Source organism: Nelumbo nucifera, chromosome 6, assembly GCF_055504915.1.
Source record: "Nelumbo nucifera cultivar China Antique chromosome 6, China Antique-T2T, whole genome shotgun sequence".
Taxonomy (NCBI): domain Eukaryota; kingdom Viridiplantae; phylum Streptophyta; class Magnoliopsida; order Proteales; family Nelumbonaceae; genus Nelumbo; species Nelumbo nucifera.
Window position 1 is genome coordinate 19,809,962 of NC_142654.1, and position 20,150 is coordinate 19,830,111.

The window sequence follows — 20,150 nt, forward strand, 5'->3', positions numbered from 1 at the left end:
GGTAGAGGAAAAATTCTGCTCGGTACAGGCATTTGTCTTAATCAACAGAATTACAAGTTGATTTTTAACTCTCTTAATTTTCAATAGATTTAAAATCTTTATATCCCTAAAGTGGTTCTGAAATAATTATTTAACTTTAAGAAATGAAAATTTTCTGAAGATTTGTCCTTCTCTCTTTTATCCTGGGAGTAATGGGAAATAGATATGATGGGAATGATGAAACTAGTGGTCAAGGTCTGGGGTTGAAGTGGAAAGTTGGTGCAATTCTGCAATAGGTGGACAATGGGAATAATGAAACTAGGGTGGCCTAGGGCTACGGTCAATATTGTAGATGGAGGCACGGAGCACATACTACGCTCATTAGGTTGAATCTTATCTGTTATTGAATTTATTATGGAGCAGTTTTTCAAAATTCATTTGCATAATCGCTAATCATTCTATTTGTATTTGAGTTTAGAATAATAAGGTTTAAATTATTGGTACCGGTGGAAATGTGGGTCATCTAAATATGGAAATATTATAAATATTATTATAGATATAATAGAATGTTATAAAAACATGTGAAAATATAGAATGATATTTTATAAAGGAAAATATCTATGATGCTACGGTGTATCCTGTCACGTGGTGAGAGACGATCTTACCCTCCAATTATATTCTGCCACGTGGTAACAAAAACGCTTTATAGCACCTTGACAATACATGTGGCAGGACCCTCGCCATATCAACTTACAAAGCTACCTCGTCAAATCAGTTTACAGGTCTGGAGCATACGTTCGATCTGGTCACATACTCACATTACGCTTTCGACTTATTCATCTAACCCGGACAGCGGGACAGCCTGCAAACTAAGGAACCTCTCCGACTTCATTACACCTCCCACCTACGTGACTGAGTTCTCTTTTCTCTTCATCCACACAGAACGGCCGGTTCGAGGCATACGTGAGTTTGAAGGATAAAAGCCCGTTCCCCCTACTACTTCGTGGGGAAGAGGATAAAGATAGCTGCCGTGACGTATGGTTATATCTCATAAACGACGGACACATCCATCTACTGCTCAAATCAAATGAGCCGACCGCCTAGCTTGTCCCTCTTTGTCACGTTTTAGTGGAGCCTTGAGGTCTATATTATAAGGGTAAGCCTCCACCCTCCAAAGATACGCATTTACATACTGACTGATCCCTCCTTGCACATTTTCTACCACCTCGGAGAGTTGAGTAATTTACTTGTGTGTCGGAGTTCCTCCCTTGCCCAGAGATAATCCAATCACTAAGACCGAAATCAATCCTAGAACCGATTCTTACAAGATAGATTACAAAACAACCAAACTGGCCCATACGTGTAGCCCTAGTTAAGGATGCAAAAAGCTTGATACACCATTCTATTAGGTAGACGATAATAGCCAGTTTATTTGTGATCACCATGCAATACTTCCAACAGGTGTGTATGGATCCCCTGCAATGACTGTGAAGCAAACCTTCCACGTCTTAATCCATGTTCTAGCTCCAGAATCGTCTTAATTGCAATTCACACTTGGCACACGAGAGGGGAAACAACATCAAATGGAACCGGATTTGAGCTCATCTAATAGACCCGTTTGCATCAATTCAAATTTTAGTGAGTGGTCAATAAAGTGAATATAATAAACTACAATTGATATTTGCTAGAGTCCTTTCTGATACAAGAAATATGAGTTGGGCTGTTGATATCGGGGTCTCGTAATGTCTCCTTTTGGTTCAGTTTGTATGCATTGCCAATTTTATTTGCATGAGAGCAAGGTTCGAAATATTGATACGCCTGATTTTGGTTCAGTGTTGGTATTGTTTTCTTTTTTTTTTTTTTCAAATCTGATTCAGGGGGCGGTTTAAGGTTCCTCCACCCCCTGAATCAGTCAAAACCCCAATACACCTTCTGTAAGGGGTATCGGGGTGCTCCCAATCCGATACGTAACAATTTTTTGAACCTTGCATGAGAGTGCAAATAAACTGAGTGTAAATTTTGGTCTCTTCGTGGTTTTGCCAGTGCTCCTCACGCTCATTTGCTGCCTGCTCTGCCCCACCCCCAATTCCTAGGGTGTTCATCAAAAACCAAAAGACTGAATTGAACCAATGAAACCAAACTGAAAAATCTGACCATTTGGCACCCCTCCTGGAGGCACAAAATCAAACCCATGAAACTACAAGCTCTTTGTGGTTTTTCCAGTGCTCCTCACTCTCAATTGCAGCCTGCTCTGCCCCACCCCCAATTCCGATGAAACCAAACTAAAAAATATGGTTAACCAAAATTGACTGGCCCAATTTTGGATTCAATGTTTTGGAAAACCAAAGGTATTGATTCGATTTTGGTTAACCAATATGAAAACTGGCAGTTAATCAAATTGACCGATATACAATCATATACATACATACATATATATGTAATTATAATATAAATATTATAATATATTATCAATAATATATAATTATACAATATAAATATTCAAAATCCATGTAATATAAGAAAAGAAGCAACATGGCGTGGTCCCAACTTTATATGAAAAAGAATTGATGTAAAAGGAAGGCAGTGCAAATTTTGCATCAGTTTTGGGATTGCACTGCTAGTAAAAAAATGCAAATGAGACAAAAATTACAAATTTTGTACCAAATAAAAGTGCAAATCATAGTTACAAATGCAAAATTGAACTGGATGCAAAATTTGTATCCATTTCAGATTTGCACTGCAAACAAACAGAGCCTCTAACAAGTAACAAGGTCTCTGGATCCAAATCCACTATGATGCAGAATGCAGGAACCACAAGGGCAATGTATATATATATATATATATATATATATATATCAAACAGCTGGTTCAAATTGAGAACTAACAATCTAGTTATGAGTAGGTGGAGCTAAGATTTCTAGGAGTGGACTGAATCCTGCCCGTGGACTGATGCCAAATTCACAGGCAAGATACAGTTTATAGGGGGGGCTACTAGTAGACTAGGAGGGGGCTGCAATTTCAGATTTCTGTTGTGGATTGCAGTCCACTTATCCTGTTCTAAAAGTACTAGGGTTAAATGTTACAAAAAGCATAATGGGGGCCAAGTGTCATAACCCCCTAAATGTAGGGAGTGTCTGAAATTTACTCTAAATTTTAATTCAAAACCCTCTCTCTCTCTCTCTCTCTCTCTCTCTCTCTCTCTCTCTCTCTCTATATATATATATATATATATATATATATATATATATAAAGCGATTAGGTCCCATGTCAAAAACCCTTTCCTTCTCCCATTCCCCCTTATCTCTTCTCTCCTTAAACCTCTCTCTTTTCTCCCTTACCCCTTTTTAACTCTCATTCCTCTTCTTCCTTACCCAACCCACCCATTAAGTAGTCACGTGATAAATATGTGTATTTACTAAAATTAATATTTAGTGTATTTTCAGTAATTATTTATTATATTTGTAATAAATATATTTTAACAATTATGTATAAATCTATTTTTGTTTTGTTATTTAACAAAAAATGTTCAATAATTGTTGGAGGTTAAAATATTATTGTTTAACTTTTAAATTTAATTTATTGTACTTATTAGATTTATTGTATTTTTGTTATAATTTATTGATTTGTATTTGTTGGAGATTAAACTATTATTGGATATTACACTATTTATTGACTAATTTAATATACTTTTAGTACTTATTGTGCTTTCATAATTATTGTATTCATTGTATATTTATTAGCTATTTTTTGTATTTTCCTTATAAATTTATTTTCAAAAATTGTTTATTTTCACTATAAATTCTCAATAGTTATTGGAGATTAAACTATTGGTATTTATTAAAGATTAGACTATTAATTTAGCTAAAATTAAGAGTGTTCATGGGTCATTTCGATTCGGTTGAAGGCTATTTGGCCAACTAAACCAACTTAGTTTGGTTGGGGAGTTGGTCACCCGAAACTAGATGTTCATGGGCTGGGTAGCCCAACGGGTTGACCCGACTTGACCCATTATAAACCGGGCTTGGTCAACATTTTAAGCCCACAGGCTTAGGCTTGGCCTTTAAACATCAGGCCTAACTATTTTTCGGACTGGCCTTAGGCTTTCCCAAATAAGCCCAACCCAAGCCCGACCCAATAATATTATATATAGTAAAAAATATAATATATATATATACATATTAATAATACATAAAATATATATTATATAATAATAAAATTAGTAGTGAAAAGGTATTATATACTATAATATATATAGAATATTATAGAATATATAATATATTATTAATAATGTATAATTAATATAATATATAATATTTGTCTAAATTGGGCTTTGGGCTTGGGCTCAAGATCTAGGCCTGATGCTACTAGAAAACTGACTAACTCAAGCTATATATAGAATATTATAAAATATATAATATATTATTAATAATGTATAATTAATATAATATATAATATTTGTCTAAATTGGGCTTCAGGCTTGGGCTCATGATCTAGGCCTAATGCTACTAGAAAACCAACTAACTCAAGTCAAGTCGGGTTGGTCAGTTTCATTGGTTTTATCAGTTTGATGAACCATCCTATCTAATATTAATTATTGTATTTTTGTGTTGCAAAAAAAAAAATTATTAAATGTAGTATATGAAATATAAATAATTATTAATTATTTAAAAATTAAAATACAAAAAAATTGTATATTCTTATGTATTTGTATTGTTTAACTTTTGCTTAACAAAGCTCATGCATCACACGGGTCCCCGCTAGTGTGTGTATATATATATATACTTCAAATGGAAAAGTTCGCTCATATCCTTTTAATCAAATATAGTTCAGTTAGCTGCCTCAAATTAAAAAAAAAAAAAATCTAACGAAAAGGATTTCAACATGTTATAATAATGTATTCATAAAAAAAAATGCTATATTGATAAAGTGCGTTGTCTAATTTTGTAAAAGAAAATCTTAGATAGAACTCATCGCATGTATAGATATATGTGGTGGGTCCCTGAAAGTACAAGGAACATTCCTTACATGTATGTATGGATTTGTGACTATATCCATGTTCCAGACCTCCCTGTTTTCAATCATTGATCAATAACAGACAATTGTACAACAGAATTCAAGATTGAAAATCAAGAGAAAATATAAACCTCGTCATATCCCGTCCTGCAACCAGGAGAATTGAGGTTAGGACTAATCATCAACTCAAAGCATAGTTTTTTCGCAATGATATTTTGGTCTTACCCAGCTTTCCCACTATAAGTAGGCCTGTAATTGTAAATGAGATTGTCGAGAACCTTTTGGGCAGGTGGCCTGTTTAAGGATTTTCTTGCCTCACTGCATCATAACAAGAAAGAAAATATTCGCACTGATAATTCCACCTCTATAGGGTTCAAGGAAAAATGAACTGGTAAAGAGCAGCTTACTCCCAAGTTTCAGTCTCATTTTGCTTGTAGCAAGAACTTTAGATGTTTGGCAAAACCAAAGAGCATAATTTCTGAGACTCTGTACTAACTGAAACTATGGTTTTAGACAAACTTATCAACAGCCATGAAATGCAGGGAGGCTTTTCTTGATTCAATAATGTGGTCCATGTTTGACCAGACAGTGAAAGAAAACTAGTTAACCTAAAGGGCCATTGCCCAATGTTGGTCTCAGCTATCTAGGGTCTTGGGGATATAGATATAACCTTTGGCATTTTCTTGCAGGAAGTGACTGCTCTTAGACTCAAACCCGTGTTCTCGTGCTTGTTAGCCTAAGGACATAACTCCAAAGACACCATAAAAGAATAAACTGATTTGCAAGCCCTTGCAGGTCAAACTATCTACTACTGAAATAGGAAATTCCAATTGTAACCCAAGAATCAAGATCCACATTTCAAACAAATGCAATGTTTCTGGGACAATAACAACCTGATAAAATAGTTGGCAACATGTTGAGTCACTAGAACTGCATCTTCAGTGTGTGGAATCATTGATAAACCCCATTCAAATGCATTTTTCTGCAATGAAATTGGTTAGTTCAGTTTTCAGGTTGACAAGAAAAGCGTCAGTACTATTACTTACTTTTACCAATGCAATTACCACAATCAGCAGATATAAAAAATGACATAGACCGAACATGAAGCAAATCCATTCCACATTTCTTGTGGTTTACCATGCAATAAAGCACACATTAGAGAGTACCAGTGAAGAAGTGAAAGACAGCTGTAAATTCTATGGAGCATTGAAGAAAATAGGAAGCATAGACCAACTAGCCTATATTAGATCATTAGGGTAAGATACTTCCTCCATGATTCATCTTTTGGAAGAATAATGTCAAGAAAGATTTTGTGACATTCAACCCATTTTAGGTGTAGAGTGACTAACCAATAATTCCTATGCAATAAAGCAACTTTAACTTTAAACACAGCTTAAATAAAGATAAACTACCATGAATCTAAGGATGGAAAACACTTAAATTAAAATAAATAGAATGCTCTTAGGCTGATTCTAGGACCATCATGATGCCCACATCAGCCATATCTATACATGTCTTCAAATTCTAGGTGAACCAACAACCAATCAAAAACATGAGGGCTAATATCAGCATAAAGTCTTTTGCTTTCTCTCCTTTTTCCTTCAAAAATTCTTGTATTTCACTCTTTCCAAAATACAGCAGAAAATGGAATGTGGAAAAACTGTCACTCATCACATTCTTATTTCTGGAAAATGGCCATAACGGAAATATTTCATGAGGTTCAACAGGCTTGAACTATATATATTTTTTTTTTTTTATGGATAAACGAAAGTTTATTAAAAATTGATAAAAAATTCAGTATATATACGATCATGCTAGGCATCCCCTGAGAAGGGAAAGTTTCCGCACTCTATCCCTCATCAGCATCTTAATTTCCTTCGTTGTATTTCTGCATGATCAGGGGGTCAGTTCTTGCCAACATGTCAACCAGTCCATTTACTGATCATTAAACCCATTGTACATCTACCATTCTATCCCTCATCAACATCTTAATTTCCTTCTTTGTATTTCTGCATGATCAGGGGGTCAGTTATTGGTTCGTCAACCATTGCACCACCAAATCTCCTTCTATTATTAGGTTTTGTAGCCTTGTAGGTGGCATGTTTTAGCCACCCCAAGTCCTTGCACAACTGCAGTAATCTATATTTCTATGGAGTTCCCTTGGCCAATAGATCCTGAAAATAATGCCAAAATGTTCTTGTTGGAATCTTTGAAGGCTCTCTCAAATCCAGAGGGCCTTGGATTTCCTCTGCTACAGCCATCAAAATTCATCTTTATCAAATTCACTTGAAGAACTGACCACTGAGCTGAAACTTGGGACTTGGCTGAAGAGGATCTTGCTACCAATCCCCAATTTCTTACAATGTCATCAGTAGAGAAGAGTTCAAACTATCTCAATGTTTTAACCCAATGATCTAGCCTTGCTATGATTAGTTCAATGATGCCATCTTTGGTTCTTATCTCCTTGTTAAACAGCCTCACATTCCTCTCTTCCTAAATTGTCCATAGTGTGTCTGCCTTCATGCATTTCCTAAGAGTTCTTGCTCTTCTAGTCCATTAGCTGACAAAGTTGGGTTGAAAGAGACCACTCACATTAGAAGGAAGTATTACCTGCAATTAAACATATCAAAAAACCACTCTCAAATTCCTGCTACAACCCACAAAAGGATAGGAGATAAGTATCTATCCCATTTACAAAACATAAGAAGTATACATAAGGTACTCTGCTTCAAATTTTCAAGTGGAACACTTCCCAACAAAAGGCCCTCTGCTCCAAATTTCACCAAGAAAGGGTTGAGGAGGGGAGAAAAGGAAAGCAAAGCATGCAAGAAAGAACTACAAGAAAGTATTTCTGAGAAAGAAAGAGTCCAAATTCTCCCATTGACCTTAGAAGGATCGAGGAACACTCCTAACGCTAAGACAAAGGGAACCTCTAAATCCCTCAAACCCCTTATCAAACCAATGTCCCAATTCAAACCAGCTAGGGAGAAAATTTTTCAGTTCTGGTGTTTCCACTTTGATTTTTTTTTATACTTCAATTTTCTGGTAAAACATCCATAGCCCAAACAGCTTGTCTCATTATCTTGCTACCGGCACATTTTCAAATCAAATTTATTTTTGGATCCATAAATCAAACTTTATTATATGTGTGTGTCTGTTTTTTTAGTCCTTCTCATGAATGTAAAAAGAGAGAAGCAGAACCACCATAACTTAATAAATGCCCATTGGGGAGAAAACTATTCCATACTTAAGAAATTAAAAAACAACTTCAGGTATGAATTCGACTTGAAAGCCATTAACTGAAACTACTAAAGAAGGCATGATACCATGAAATAGCCAAACTGGGTAAAAGAAGATTTTTTCCACATACCCATTAATTAAAATCATAAATTAAGCAAGTGCAATACAAAGGAATGGAAGTGCATGTGAAAATAAGTATAACAGTCACCTCTGGATGCCACTGGAATGCAGATACAGGATAATTATGTGATTTAACAGTTGAGACATAAACCTGATAAGGAAAAAGAATCCAACAATGAGGACTCATAGTAAAGGAACAAAGTTGAACATGCAAACATGTCTGCAATAATATCAATCAATAATATATGAGTGAGCAGTTCTATTACCTTCCCATCTCTATCTTTGCTTGTTGTCAAAATCCTGAAAAAACTGGATAGTGAAGGATTCTTTTGGAATCTTTCTAATGATATACCATACTGTTACATTTAGAAATCAGATAAATTCAGTATCATGTTCTCTGATCACAAAAAATGGTAAGCCATCACATTTGCACCATGCAAATGAAATTCACACGGCAAAGAGAGCCTTAAGAAATTGGTCCCTAACGTCATATAATGAGAACAAAAGGGTGAGGATTGAAGTGCTTTGAAACTCACTTGATGGTTTTCCATGACAATGCAATCTGTTGTCAACTTCTTTAGCAATTCTGGTGAAAATCTGCATACGCACGCAGTAATGAATATTATTACAACAGTAGCTATAAGAAAGCCATTCCTATTTTAGCAGCCAATATGATAACAGTGAATAGCATATTATCATATTAAAATAAGCTGTGATTAAGCATCAAAATATAAAGCAGGCATAAATCATTATCCTTCATTCCTCTGATCTCCAATTACAAACTTCTTCAGCCCTATCTAATGTGTTTTCTAATGTTGAAAAACAATTGTAGATGGAATTGCATGAATGCCTCCAATAAGGCGGCTGAGTTTAAACAAAACAAAAAGAAATAAAAGATGGACCACATGCTTAAGGCCCAATATAAAGAAAAACAACTTAGAAATAAAACCAATAAAAGATGCAATTTAAGGCCCATCCTGCCCAATCTTTCTACAAGTTGTAAGGGTATAATTGGGATTTTATGTAACAAATATGCAAATCTGCCATTATGTGTCTTGTAGAGAGGCATTCATGTCTTTCTCCCCCTATTTGCTTAACCTAATAAAATATTATCAGTGGGGGTCGTGGGTCTAAATTGACTAACCAACATTCTTCCCTCATTCTCTTCCTTCTTCCTTCTTCTTCTCTCTCATACTGCACATACATCAAGAATCACCTCTAATAAATCAACTAGGTATTAGAGCATAGTTGAGGCCTGAGGAAGCTTCTTCACCACTAATAACCTGCTGATGTTATCAGGCAATATGGATGATCATACCTTTTTAATAGCTCCAGAGGAGATCTCCAGAGCAATGTTTTAAAATGTGGAGGTGTGACGCGAGGCATTCCACTACCTAGAGGCATGAGGCATAGTTCAGACAGTAAGAGGTGTAAGTCTCCCAAACACAAGGAGGTGTAAGCCTCCTTAAGAGGAGGGGGGATGAGGAGGAGGAAGGAGGAGGAAGAAGAGGAAGAAAAATCTCATTTTTCTTTATTTTTAATAAAAAATCTTTTATATTAAGAAAAATGAAGATGCACAGCACTAGTTGAGGCGTATGCCTCATGAAAAAAGTGTATGAGGCATAGGCCTATTGCACCTGAGGCGTATGCCTCAGAGGTTTCAGCACCTCTGAAATATGCCTCAGGGCGTTTTGGGAGAGCCTCACCTTTTAAACACTAATCCAGAGCTTTATGTTCAACCAAATTACATGCTATCCGTGCCTTATTTATCAAAAGAAATGGTGAGTTCTTGACTGTACTAATTGTAAGTGTTCATGATATTGTTGTTACAAGAAATATGCATACTATAATGCTACTTTGAAGCAATTCCTAGCTACAAAACTTGAAATCAAAGATCTAAAGGTAGATCATGAGAATTGGGGACAGAAATTAGAATTATAGGTTGGAATTCTAATTTTAGGCATTTGAATGTGCCCAATTCATATGAAGAAGAAAATCTATGGAGTTCAAGTTCACAAATTTTGTGGGAATTTGATGTTTTGAACCTCCACTCCAAGGGGTGTTTTTTGCAATTCCTATGTCCATAGGAGTTAGGTAATAGACCAACTTTACAATGACAAAGATGCCACTCTCTTGAAATATTTAGTCATAACATTATGTAATGTCATAAATACAATAATAAAATAGAATTATAATAATAAAAAAATATTTAAAAAGCATTCAGTAAATATTTAATAAATAAATCAAAAAGCAATAAAATAATAACATTTAAAAGCAATAAAAACAAAAAAACTACTTTTAGATTATATATACAATCGTTTCACTCATAACATCACATGATTTAAGAATTTGGTAATAATAAGAAAATGGCAAAGTATCCTTTCATTTTATCTTTAACAATCTGAAAGGAAAATATATAAAATGATTGAAAGTAATAAGAAATTACTTGGATTTAGTAATATTAATAAGAGATACATTAAAAAAGAAAAGAAAACAATTGTATAGAACATTTAAAAATAATTGTTTAAGAGAAATAATTAATTTCTACTTATAAAATATGATAGTTTTACAATTTGATTTATTGTTATAATATCAAAAGTAGTACTAGTAGTAGTAGAATTTAGAACATAAACTAAATATGTTTATAAAGACTTTTATTTAGTAAAAATATGGCAAATCAATCTTTTAAATAGGATGGTTTAAGAGACATTTTGAACTGTTCTTGACCAAATGAACCAATTCTCATGTGTTGCCCAAAGCCCCAAACAGTGAACTCCTGTTCATAGGAGTTCTAATACATAAATATTCTAATTCATATTAATATGAGTTTTCATGTGAATTGCAATTAACACAATTTAAATGCACCCTGATAAATCTTACATATTTTATAGGCAAAGAGGTATCTCAGTGTAGAAGGGATATTTTCATGTTTCAGAGGAAGTATGTTTTAGGTTTATAGAAAGATACTAGGAAATTAGGGATTAAGCCAATTGAAACCCCTATATATTTGAATCACAGACTCAACAGTGAGCATGGAGAACTACTTGCAAACAATGACCAGTTTCAAAGACTCTTGTACTTGCATCTCACTCAACTAGATATCTGGTATGTCATTAGTCTAGTCAGTTAGTATATTCATCAGCCTTGGGTACCCTATATGGAAGAAGCTGAAAGAATATTATGTAACTTGAAAGGATATCCTGATAAAGGAATTTTATATTGTAATAATGATTACTGTATAAGCCTATACAGGTGCAAATTAGGCTGGTTCTATTAATAATATATCATATATGTTTTACTTCGTGCTATTGCACCATTTAAGGTGGAAATTTAGTATCTTAGAGAAGTAAAAAATTAGTTTGTTGTAAGCTAGGTTGGGTGCTCAAGTTGAATATAAAGCAAAGCTATAGCACACAGTTTTTTAGTTGTTATGGCTAATAACTCTCTCAGGGGAGTTAGGAGTAACTTCAAATGGTCCCATTAAAATATGTCCTAACTTACAAAAATTAAACAGCAATTAGCATTTCATATAACCCCATATAGCACGACTGAACCAAGTATATTTAAGTGGACAAACATTTTCTTTGGGAGAAAGTCATGTGAACAAGGTTTGGTTTGTGTAAGAAAAAGAGAAAGAAGAGAAGACGGAGAACAGAAAGAGAAAGTAGTCATGTAGGAGGAGAAAAAGGGAATGCCAATTAGAGAGAAAAATCAACTAGCCCAATTGGCCAGTCCTCTATTATACTGATCTTCTTAAAATAACATGACATTACCATAGTACCTTCACTTCAGTGAGAATAGAAGGACTATAATGCCCACTTAAGTAAGAAGTAGACAATATCCCTTTCTAACCAACTAAATCCCAAATATTACAGCATCGACTAAATCCCAAATAAATCCTGTCATAGTCTAACCAGGCACTGGCATTGCTAAGTAGTGAGAAGGTGAGACTTTTTACTGTGTAAAATCTTCTTTTCTATTTTCCTTTTTTTACTTTTTAATAATTACCAAGATGGAAGCACTAAATTGAAAGGATGGCGTGTACAAGATCCAAGGAATAATATTACAAAGATAAAGAAGATAAGTATTTATACTGACTTGGTTCTCCCATCTCATCTACACTCCTGAGAATGTTTATAACCCTACTTTTTTCCAAGGAAGCTGTTTCCACATCTCTGAGAATGTGAATGAAGAAAAGGGTCATTAAGGATCTGTCTGCTTTTAGCAGAGACTTGGGACCAAACCCAGTTGGTAAGGTCTCTGGATGGTTGTAGTGGAGACTTAAGATCGACTCCCACATTCACCAGTTTTTGGTGTATTGGAGTTTGCAGGAGGACTACCCCCTATGGTATAGCTCATTTGCCTATTAAAAAAATGATACAGGAGTTTTTCAATAAATAAATAAATGAGGTCATTAAGGATCTCTTTGCCCATCTCATGTCCATCCCCAAGCATGTGCAAGTTCATATCATTTTCCAAAAAAGAAATCAGTATTTCTGTCTTGACCATACCAGTTAGGAATGATTTGATGCAAGTAGAAAGCTCTATAAGAGCAAGGGGAAGGTCAAACAAAACGTGAAGTGTTAAGAATGATCTAAAGACTTGCAATTTAACAGAAAGAATGACATTTTGTAGAATGCAATAATGGCATTCATGTAGCCAATCAAAATGGCTAGGGTTAAAGCTGAGTTGAGTAGAAATCCACATTTTTTTCTAGTTCCTAAGCAAGTGAGAGAAGACATATACCTCTGGAAAACTGTGCCTTCAATTATTGAATTCTCTGTGAATTGGAGAGTAGATGCCTGATTTAATGCATTAAACCGTTCAAGAATGTTGACATCCTATAATTCAAAATAAAAGCAATGTTATGCTGAGATGAAAAATATTTACATAAAAATAGAAAAAAAAATGTGGAAAGATATCCCAGAATCATGAATAAGACTAGCTTAGTAACCCAAAAATATGGTTATCACTTATCAGCTAATAAAACTTTCATAGGGGAAATCTCTTAAACTACCCCTAAGCTTTAGGAAATGGACTAACTCTACCCCTACCGTATGCAAAATCCATTAAACTACTCCTGAGTTTTCTAACAATTGGACAAATACCTCCCATTTATCAGTTTTCCATCACATTCTGTTCATGTGACGTTATGTAACTGTTATAATATTTTGAAAACACAATTTTTCCCTCTCTTCTTCACCATCTTTGAAACTCTAACCATTGAAACCTTCAAACAAGGTACAGAACCAGAACATTTTACTTAATTAGATCATTTTTTCCTGTATTCCTCCAATATATAATTTTTTTTATTTGCCACTCTGCCATGAAACTTCCTCCACACGAATGCAAAAATTTTCTCTACCTCAACTCCAATTGCTTTGTAGCAACATTGCAAACGCAACCATATCCTAGGGTACGACAGCCTCAGCATGGTTCTTATACAGTCCCCCAATGTTTGTATTTAACTTCAACCTGCAAAAGCCAGAATTTTTTTCTACCTCAACTACAATTGCTTTTGCAGGCACTACTGTTGCTGCCATTGCTACATAATCCTCTGCTTCTGCATTCAGCAAAAGCCCAATCTTGGATTCGATTTCTACAAGAAGATTCATTTGTACCATTCACAACAAATAGGGATCCTATTGATTCATATATGAACACTTTAAGCAGGAGAAAACCTCCCATTAAGATTTTGTCATTATCATTTCTTTGAACAGTATGGAGATTTGGCATGTCTACACCCACCAGTAAGCCCAGACACTTTTTTGACTTCACAAGAAATCAAGAAATTGTGACTTTTAGCAAAGAGAAATGGTTTTTGGGAACTCAATGGGGGAACCAAGTTCACAATGGAAGAAACTGAGATGGTTGAATTTGGATGGTTGAAACAAAGCAGAACTCCTGACAAACAAAGGAGCTTCAATCTTCAAGAGATATCAAGATGGATACCAAATTGCTAATCCATGATTTACGGACAACAGGATGAATATGTTATTATCCGCACTCTGTAAAGAACTAAAGTCCATTACAAATACCATAGAATGTCAAAGTGTGATCTCCCACAAGATCAACAAATAGCCATGCACAATAAAGAAATGTATTAGCACACACAATTCAAAAATCACATCAATCAAATGGATGTTGAGAGGTTTAATACAGCACCCTTCATCTTGCACTTCTAGAACTACATAAGAACACAGCTAATGATGTAATCAAGTACAAAAATAATCAGAATGATTTCCATAACAAAACACAAATACAGGGGAACAAAGGAGTCAAGATTGATTACCTTGCTGATGATCATAGTAAGAAGTTCAAAGCTTAGGCAAATAGCAAAGACGGGAAAATGGTCTCCTGAATCATTTTTTTCCAAAGCATGCTGCAAAAGAATAAAAACAAAAGCAAATGACTTATGCACATGAATAACAGTCATGATCTTCATAGTCATTTCTTATCCAGAGGGAATTCTCCTGGAAAATCAAGACCAGTTTCAACAAATTAATTCTCAATAAAGTATACAATTTGAACTCTCTTGGGGATGACCAAGATGATAAGAAGTCACAGAAATATTGTGTTTGGGGTAATTAGGTAGAATGTAAATGGCATCCTTCCCTGGAGGTTCAAAATCCACATGCCACTACCCGAAGGCAGTTTTCTGGATTGGGATAGAAACAGCAAAGATGGATGGAAAATGATTTCTGGATCTACCACTAACTATATTTCAACACTTACTCTAAAAAATAGTAAGAGCCGCATAATGTTTTAAAAGGCACATCTGAGGCACATAAGTCAGGCGCATTTTAAGACATGCACCTTGCTTGAACCCAGGAGATGCCCCTTTTTAAAGGCACATACCAAGTGCGCCATATATGGTTATACCTTGGCCAAGACATACACCTTTTATAAGTTTGCTTTTTTTTATTACTTTTTTAGACATTGTCATATGCTTCACATCTGTGTAATGGCCTACTAACTTCTAAGCTACCTTTTATTGGTCTTTGTGCACTAGTAATGGTCTATTAACTTTTAGAAGAAACAAAAACAAAGATCTTTTTAATGCTCAAAACCTAGCTGTGGTGAATAGGATCCCAAATAGCAAAGTTTTCAGTAAAGTTGCAACAATAATACAATTGATCTAGTTTCAGGCCTATCAACCCTCCACCTCATAAGGGCCCTTACCTCCTAAAATTAGGAATGGAAGACGCCTAACATCATCACACTAGCTTATTTAAGTAACATGACTATGAGAGAAAACAGAGACATTCTGACTTTCACATGCTTGAGTTTTTGACTTGAAGCACTTTGGCATGATCCACATCTGTTTACTTTCACTTTGACATTGAATTGTTTTATATGTAATATGTTATGCTTAAGTATTTTAATTTGATCTAATAGGCATTTTAAATCATTTAATTTCTTTTCAAATTCGTATTTCTATATTTTTATGTATTAATGCTTTTCATTTTTTTTCCAAAATTTTGAGCCTTGCTTCATCTAGGCACATGCCTTACCTTGCACCTTGGGTGCTAGAAGGCCCTTGTGCTTTTCTGAGTCCTCTCACTTTCAAAACACTGGAACCACACAAAAAGTAGAGAGTACCAAACTCTTTTCTGCAATTTCTGTAGTTTTGGAAGACAATGTTATGGGGTTGGAGGTAGATGCCCATGTTTCCACTTCTACCCTTCAAATCCAAATACAAACAAATAGAGAAGTCCATAACAGTGTTTTAGAAGGCGTGAAAAGTGTATGCCTGGAAGTGCGCCTCCAGGAAAGGCTCCCCAAAATGCCCTGAGGCATACGTCAGAGGCGCTAACACCTCTGAGGTGTATGCCTCATATGCTTTTTTCATGAGGCGTGCTAAAGGCATACACCTCAACTAGTACTATGCATCTTCATTTTTCTTAATATAAAAGAAAATATTTTTATTAAAAATAAAGAAAAATGAGATTTTTCTTCCTCTTCTTCCTCCTCCTCATCCCCCCCCCCCCCTCTTAAGGAGGCTTACACCTCCTACGTTCTGAACTATGCCTCATGCCTCCTGCTTTCATTAATCAATAATGATTACACTTACCTATCAAAGAAATATATGAATTTCCCAAATAGTAATTGCTTCTCTTCTTCATATTTGTCTATTCCTTTGGAGCACAACCCCAAATTTGGGCACATTGGTGAAGACTTGGGAAACTTTTTTTATTAATAATAACAATAAGATGTACATATATACATGCACACTTCTAGAGACAAGACCTCTTATCTCCTCCCTTCTTTTTCTTACAATTGTGCCCAGAACATTTGATCTCTCCCCACCCCTTGCTTTGCTAAAGTATCAACCATGCTGTTATCTTCCCTTTGTACCCATTGAAATCTCACTTCCACATCTCTCATCAGCCACCTATGCTTTCTTACTTCATTTCTGTAAGGAAACTGCAAGATCAATTAGTTATGATCGCTCCAAAGAAAAAAAAAATTGTAAAACCATTGGTTTCTAATGAACATGTTCAGAAACATCTGTGATTTCTTAGGGAGAATGCAAAAAGCATCCTTACTGATAGTAATGGCATTAACATTATGGCCTCCAGGAGGAAGAATCAATTTGCCACGACTTAAGACTACAGAAATTCATATGCAAAATGATAATGGATGCCAGAGAACCTCTGGTTATTATGGATTGTATCATTCTCTGTATCTTCTAAACATTACAGGAAACTTCTAAAATGCACCGAAGTCAAAGAATAGACTCTATACTCAAATGCACTTTGGATAGTATTGGAACTTGAATTCAACAATAGCTTTTTGGAAAGCCTAAGCCAGCTGAGCTCATGGTTAATCAACTTACACTGTGAAACACTAGGATTTTTTAACAACTTCTACCTCGAGAAAGAAATTTTCCAAAGTGAAAAGGCAAAAGAATGAAATGAAAAGCATAGGTACCATAACTGTTTCAATCATGATTTATAACAATGCATATATTTAGTCAAAATAACGAGAACCTGCCTCTATTTTGGTTAAGTACCTTAAATACTTTCTCAACAATCTCATAAAACAAACCAGTTTTAGCCCACCCTCCAGGTAACAGCACTCCATTGACCAGACTCAGCTTCTGCAGTAAATGAGAAATATCAATCAAATGCAGTTCCATATAACCATAAGAACAAAACATTGAGATTGAGAACCTCACTATGAGCCTTAACAAAATATTCTTCGAGTACCAATATAGAATGTTGCCATTACAGTGATACTAAGCAAAAGAGGCCAATCAAGGACTAAAGTGGAGTTTTACAGCCTGCATAAATGCTCTATACGACTCTATTCTATACAGTAGAACCAATAAGGTCCAAATCAAGTGCATTTTTAAGAACTATGAAAGCACTTCAATTTTTTGATGATTCAAATTTCATATAAAAAAAATCAATGTAATATGAGTACCTAATATTGATGCACGGCTATGGGTGGGTATGCTAGTCGGGTCATTTAGTGAAGAAGTCCAAACAGCCTAGGAAACTTCCATGTGGCAGGTTAGTTCGGGGCTCAACCGCTCAAACAGAGTTCTTAAATTCTTCTCTTCACTCTATGTTCATGAAATAAATTGAAGCTCAAAACACCTTCTCACATGTAAGGGGGAAAAACTTTTTATCGACATCTTTTAAATTTCAAAAAAAAATAATAATAATTAAGAGATTGGAGAGCTGTTATTAATTGGCTAAAACTGCAATACAAGGATGGGTATATGGTTGATGTGTACTGCTGAAGTTAATAAATGACCAATCCAGAGAGTTCCCTATCTGATGAATGATTTGGTCCGGCTACAGAATTCCTCTGCATGGCAGGAATAGGTAAGTCGTATAGGAAAGCTCCCTATTTCATCCATTTAGGAAGCACCTTACGTGTTATTGGTTGGTGCAGAAAATCTGGTGAGGAGGATGTGAACTCCTCGCTTATATCTCTTGTCAAAAACATTTTTGTGGGTGAAGTTCTACTCTCAAAAGCAACAAAAACATAACGAATTCCAAAGGACTAATTAAGATATTATTACACTCATAGCTTCTATATCCAGCGTCAAAAATCATAATTTCAAGTAAAAAGAAATAAATTACTCACTTCAGCGAGAATCTCCGGCGGCTCGTTATAGATTAGAGGAATAACGCGAGCACCAGCAGATTCTACGAACTTCACATAAGAAGCAGTAATTAACGAAGCATTCGAAGCATTAGGCCCATTGGAAGCACCATGAGCAGGATGAGTCAAAATCCCGATCACAGGCCGAAAATAGAGCGCCGGGTCAGGCGCCTGGCAGCTGGACGACCGCCAAGAACCAAGACCAATCTCTCCAGGAAGTAAAATCGACTGAGAATTCGCACGAATCAGCTCCTTCGACAAAGAAATCAAGATAACTATCCATAAGCAACTCCACATCTTCGAGTACTGAGAGGACAACATCGAAGACAAAGACGAAGAAAGACGCAGACGAATTCGCTGTGGTTATCGCCGAATTCAGAGAATCCTTATGGATTAATGTCGTCGATGGGCTGTAAAACTAATTTAAGTCTCAATTCTGATTCTTTAAATGTCGTCATCGAACGAAAAATGTCAAAATGCGAAAGGCAAGCGTCAATTTTCTGGCCAACGAGCAACGCATGGTAGAATAGCGCTCGCGCTGATAGCGATCGCACGGTTTACTCAGCGCGAGCGCTCCGGGTAAATCATTGTTCTCGGCCGGGATCTAGCGAACTTTTTCAGTTCAGTGCCCAAACATCCGGAACGGTTGGAAACAGTATCCGTAGTCCGAAGCCGAATTGAATTCAAATATTTAATCCAGTTAAAAATTGCCCGAGTTAGACCCGTTTATAATTGGATTGGATATGGATCTACCCTGCCAGTCCGATATCATCGCAATTTTATTTTATTTTATTTCAAGGGTAAATTGCTAAAACCTGTTATTAATGGTGCACTGAATACCAAAAAAAAAAAAAGCCTTCCTTAATTCGCATTATGTTTCATTGAATTCTATTGTTAATTAAAATACCCTTATTTATGAATTTGATCCCTCAGTTATTATAAACGCAACAAATATAATTTAAATTACTATTTTTTACTTCATTTAATTCATTATCATTAACTCTTATATTTAAATCATTAATTCTCAATCAATATTATTAAATTCTACTTTTACTTAACTAAAATACCTATAATTTTTAATTTGTCTCATTCTATCTAATTGTAAGGGTAACAACATAAAAAATACAATTTAAACTATTATTTGTCACCTTATTTAATTCATTATCATTAAGTCTTATATTATATAAGGTATTAACTTTCATTCAATCTTAGTAAATCCTTACTTTTGTTCATGGTTTTCAAAACCAGATTGGACCGGACGATCGGACTGAAAAAACCGGGAATCAGTCACCTGATTGGTTTCGTTTCCCCCCAAAACTGTTAATTTTGGTCAGAAAAGCGTTGAACCAGCCAGTTAACCATTCGAACGGTTTTGACCATTTTTCAAATTTTTTAACTTTTTTTAATTTTTTTATTTTTTATCAAAATGAACCGATTATTCGAATCGAACGATTGGACCACTCAAACCGGTAACCCAACCCCTGACCGGTTCAATTTTAAAAACCATGCTTTTGTTTGACTGAAAACACCTCTCATTTAGGCATCAAAGTTTTCTCCCTGTTGATTAGTTGCAAGATTCTCCAGAGTCAAACCCTAATATTAAACTGACTTGATTTCAGCGATATGGATGCTTGAAAGTCTTCTAGAAAGTTTCATGGTTGCAGGGTCTTGGATAGACT

The 20,150-nt window shown here is 35.2% G+C and overlaps 1 protein-coding gene across 2 annotated transcripts; it reads right to left on the bottom strand.

Moving 5' to 3' along the window:
* Positions 1–4,935: 4,935 nt before the first annotated feature.
* LOC104591286 (gamma-glutamyl hydrolase 2-like) lies at positions 4,936–19,135 on the bottom strand. Of its 2 annotated transcripts, XM_010250089.3 has the most exons (10): positions 18,454–19,135; positions 17,369–17,455; positions 14,645–14,734; positions 13,099–13,193; positions 8,889–8,949; positions 8,619–8,708; positions 8,441–8,503; positions 5,886–5,974; positions 5,218–5,310; positions 4,936–5,139 (listed from the first exon to the last, which is right to left on the bottom strand). In XM_010250089.3, the coding sequence occupies exons 1-10, from the start codon at positions 18,790–18,792 to the stop codon at positions 5,106–5,108; spliced, it is 1,041 nt and encodes a 346-aa protein (XP_010248391.1). In that variant the 5' UTR covers positions 18,793–19,135; the 3' UTR covers positions 4,936–5,105. The 2 variants fall into 2 exon arrangements, with proteins under 2 accessions (XP_010248391.1, XP_010248393.1); XM_010250091.3 differs by lacking the exons at positions 4,936–5,139; positions 5,218–5,310; positions 5,886–5,974 and adding an exon at positions 6,993–7,602.
* Between the last annotated feature and the right edge of the window lie 1,015 nt (positions 19,136–20,150).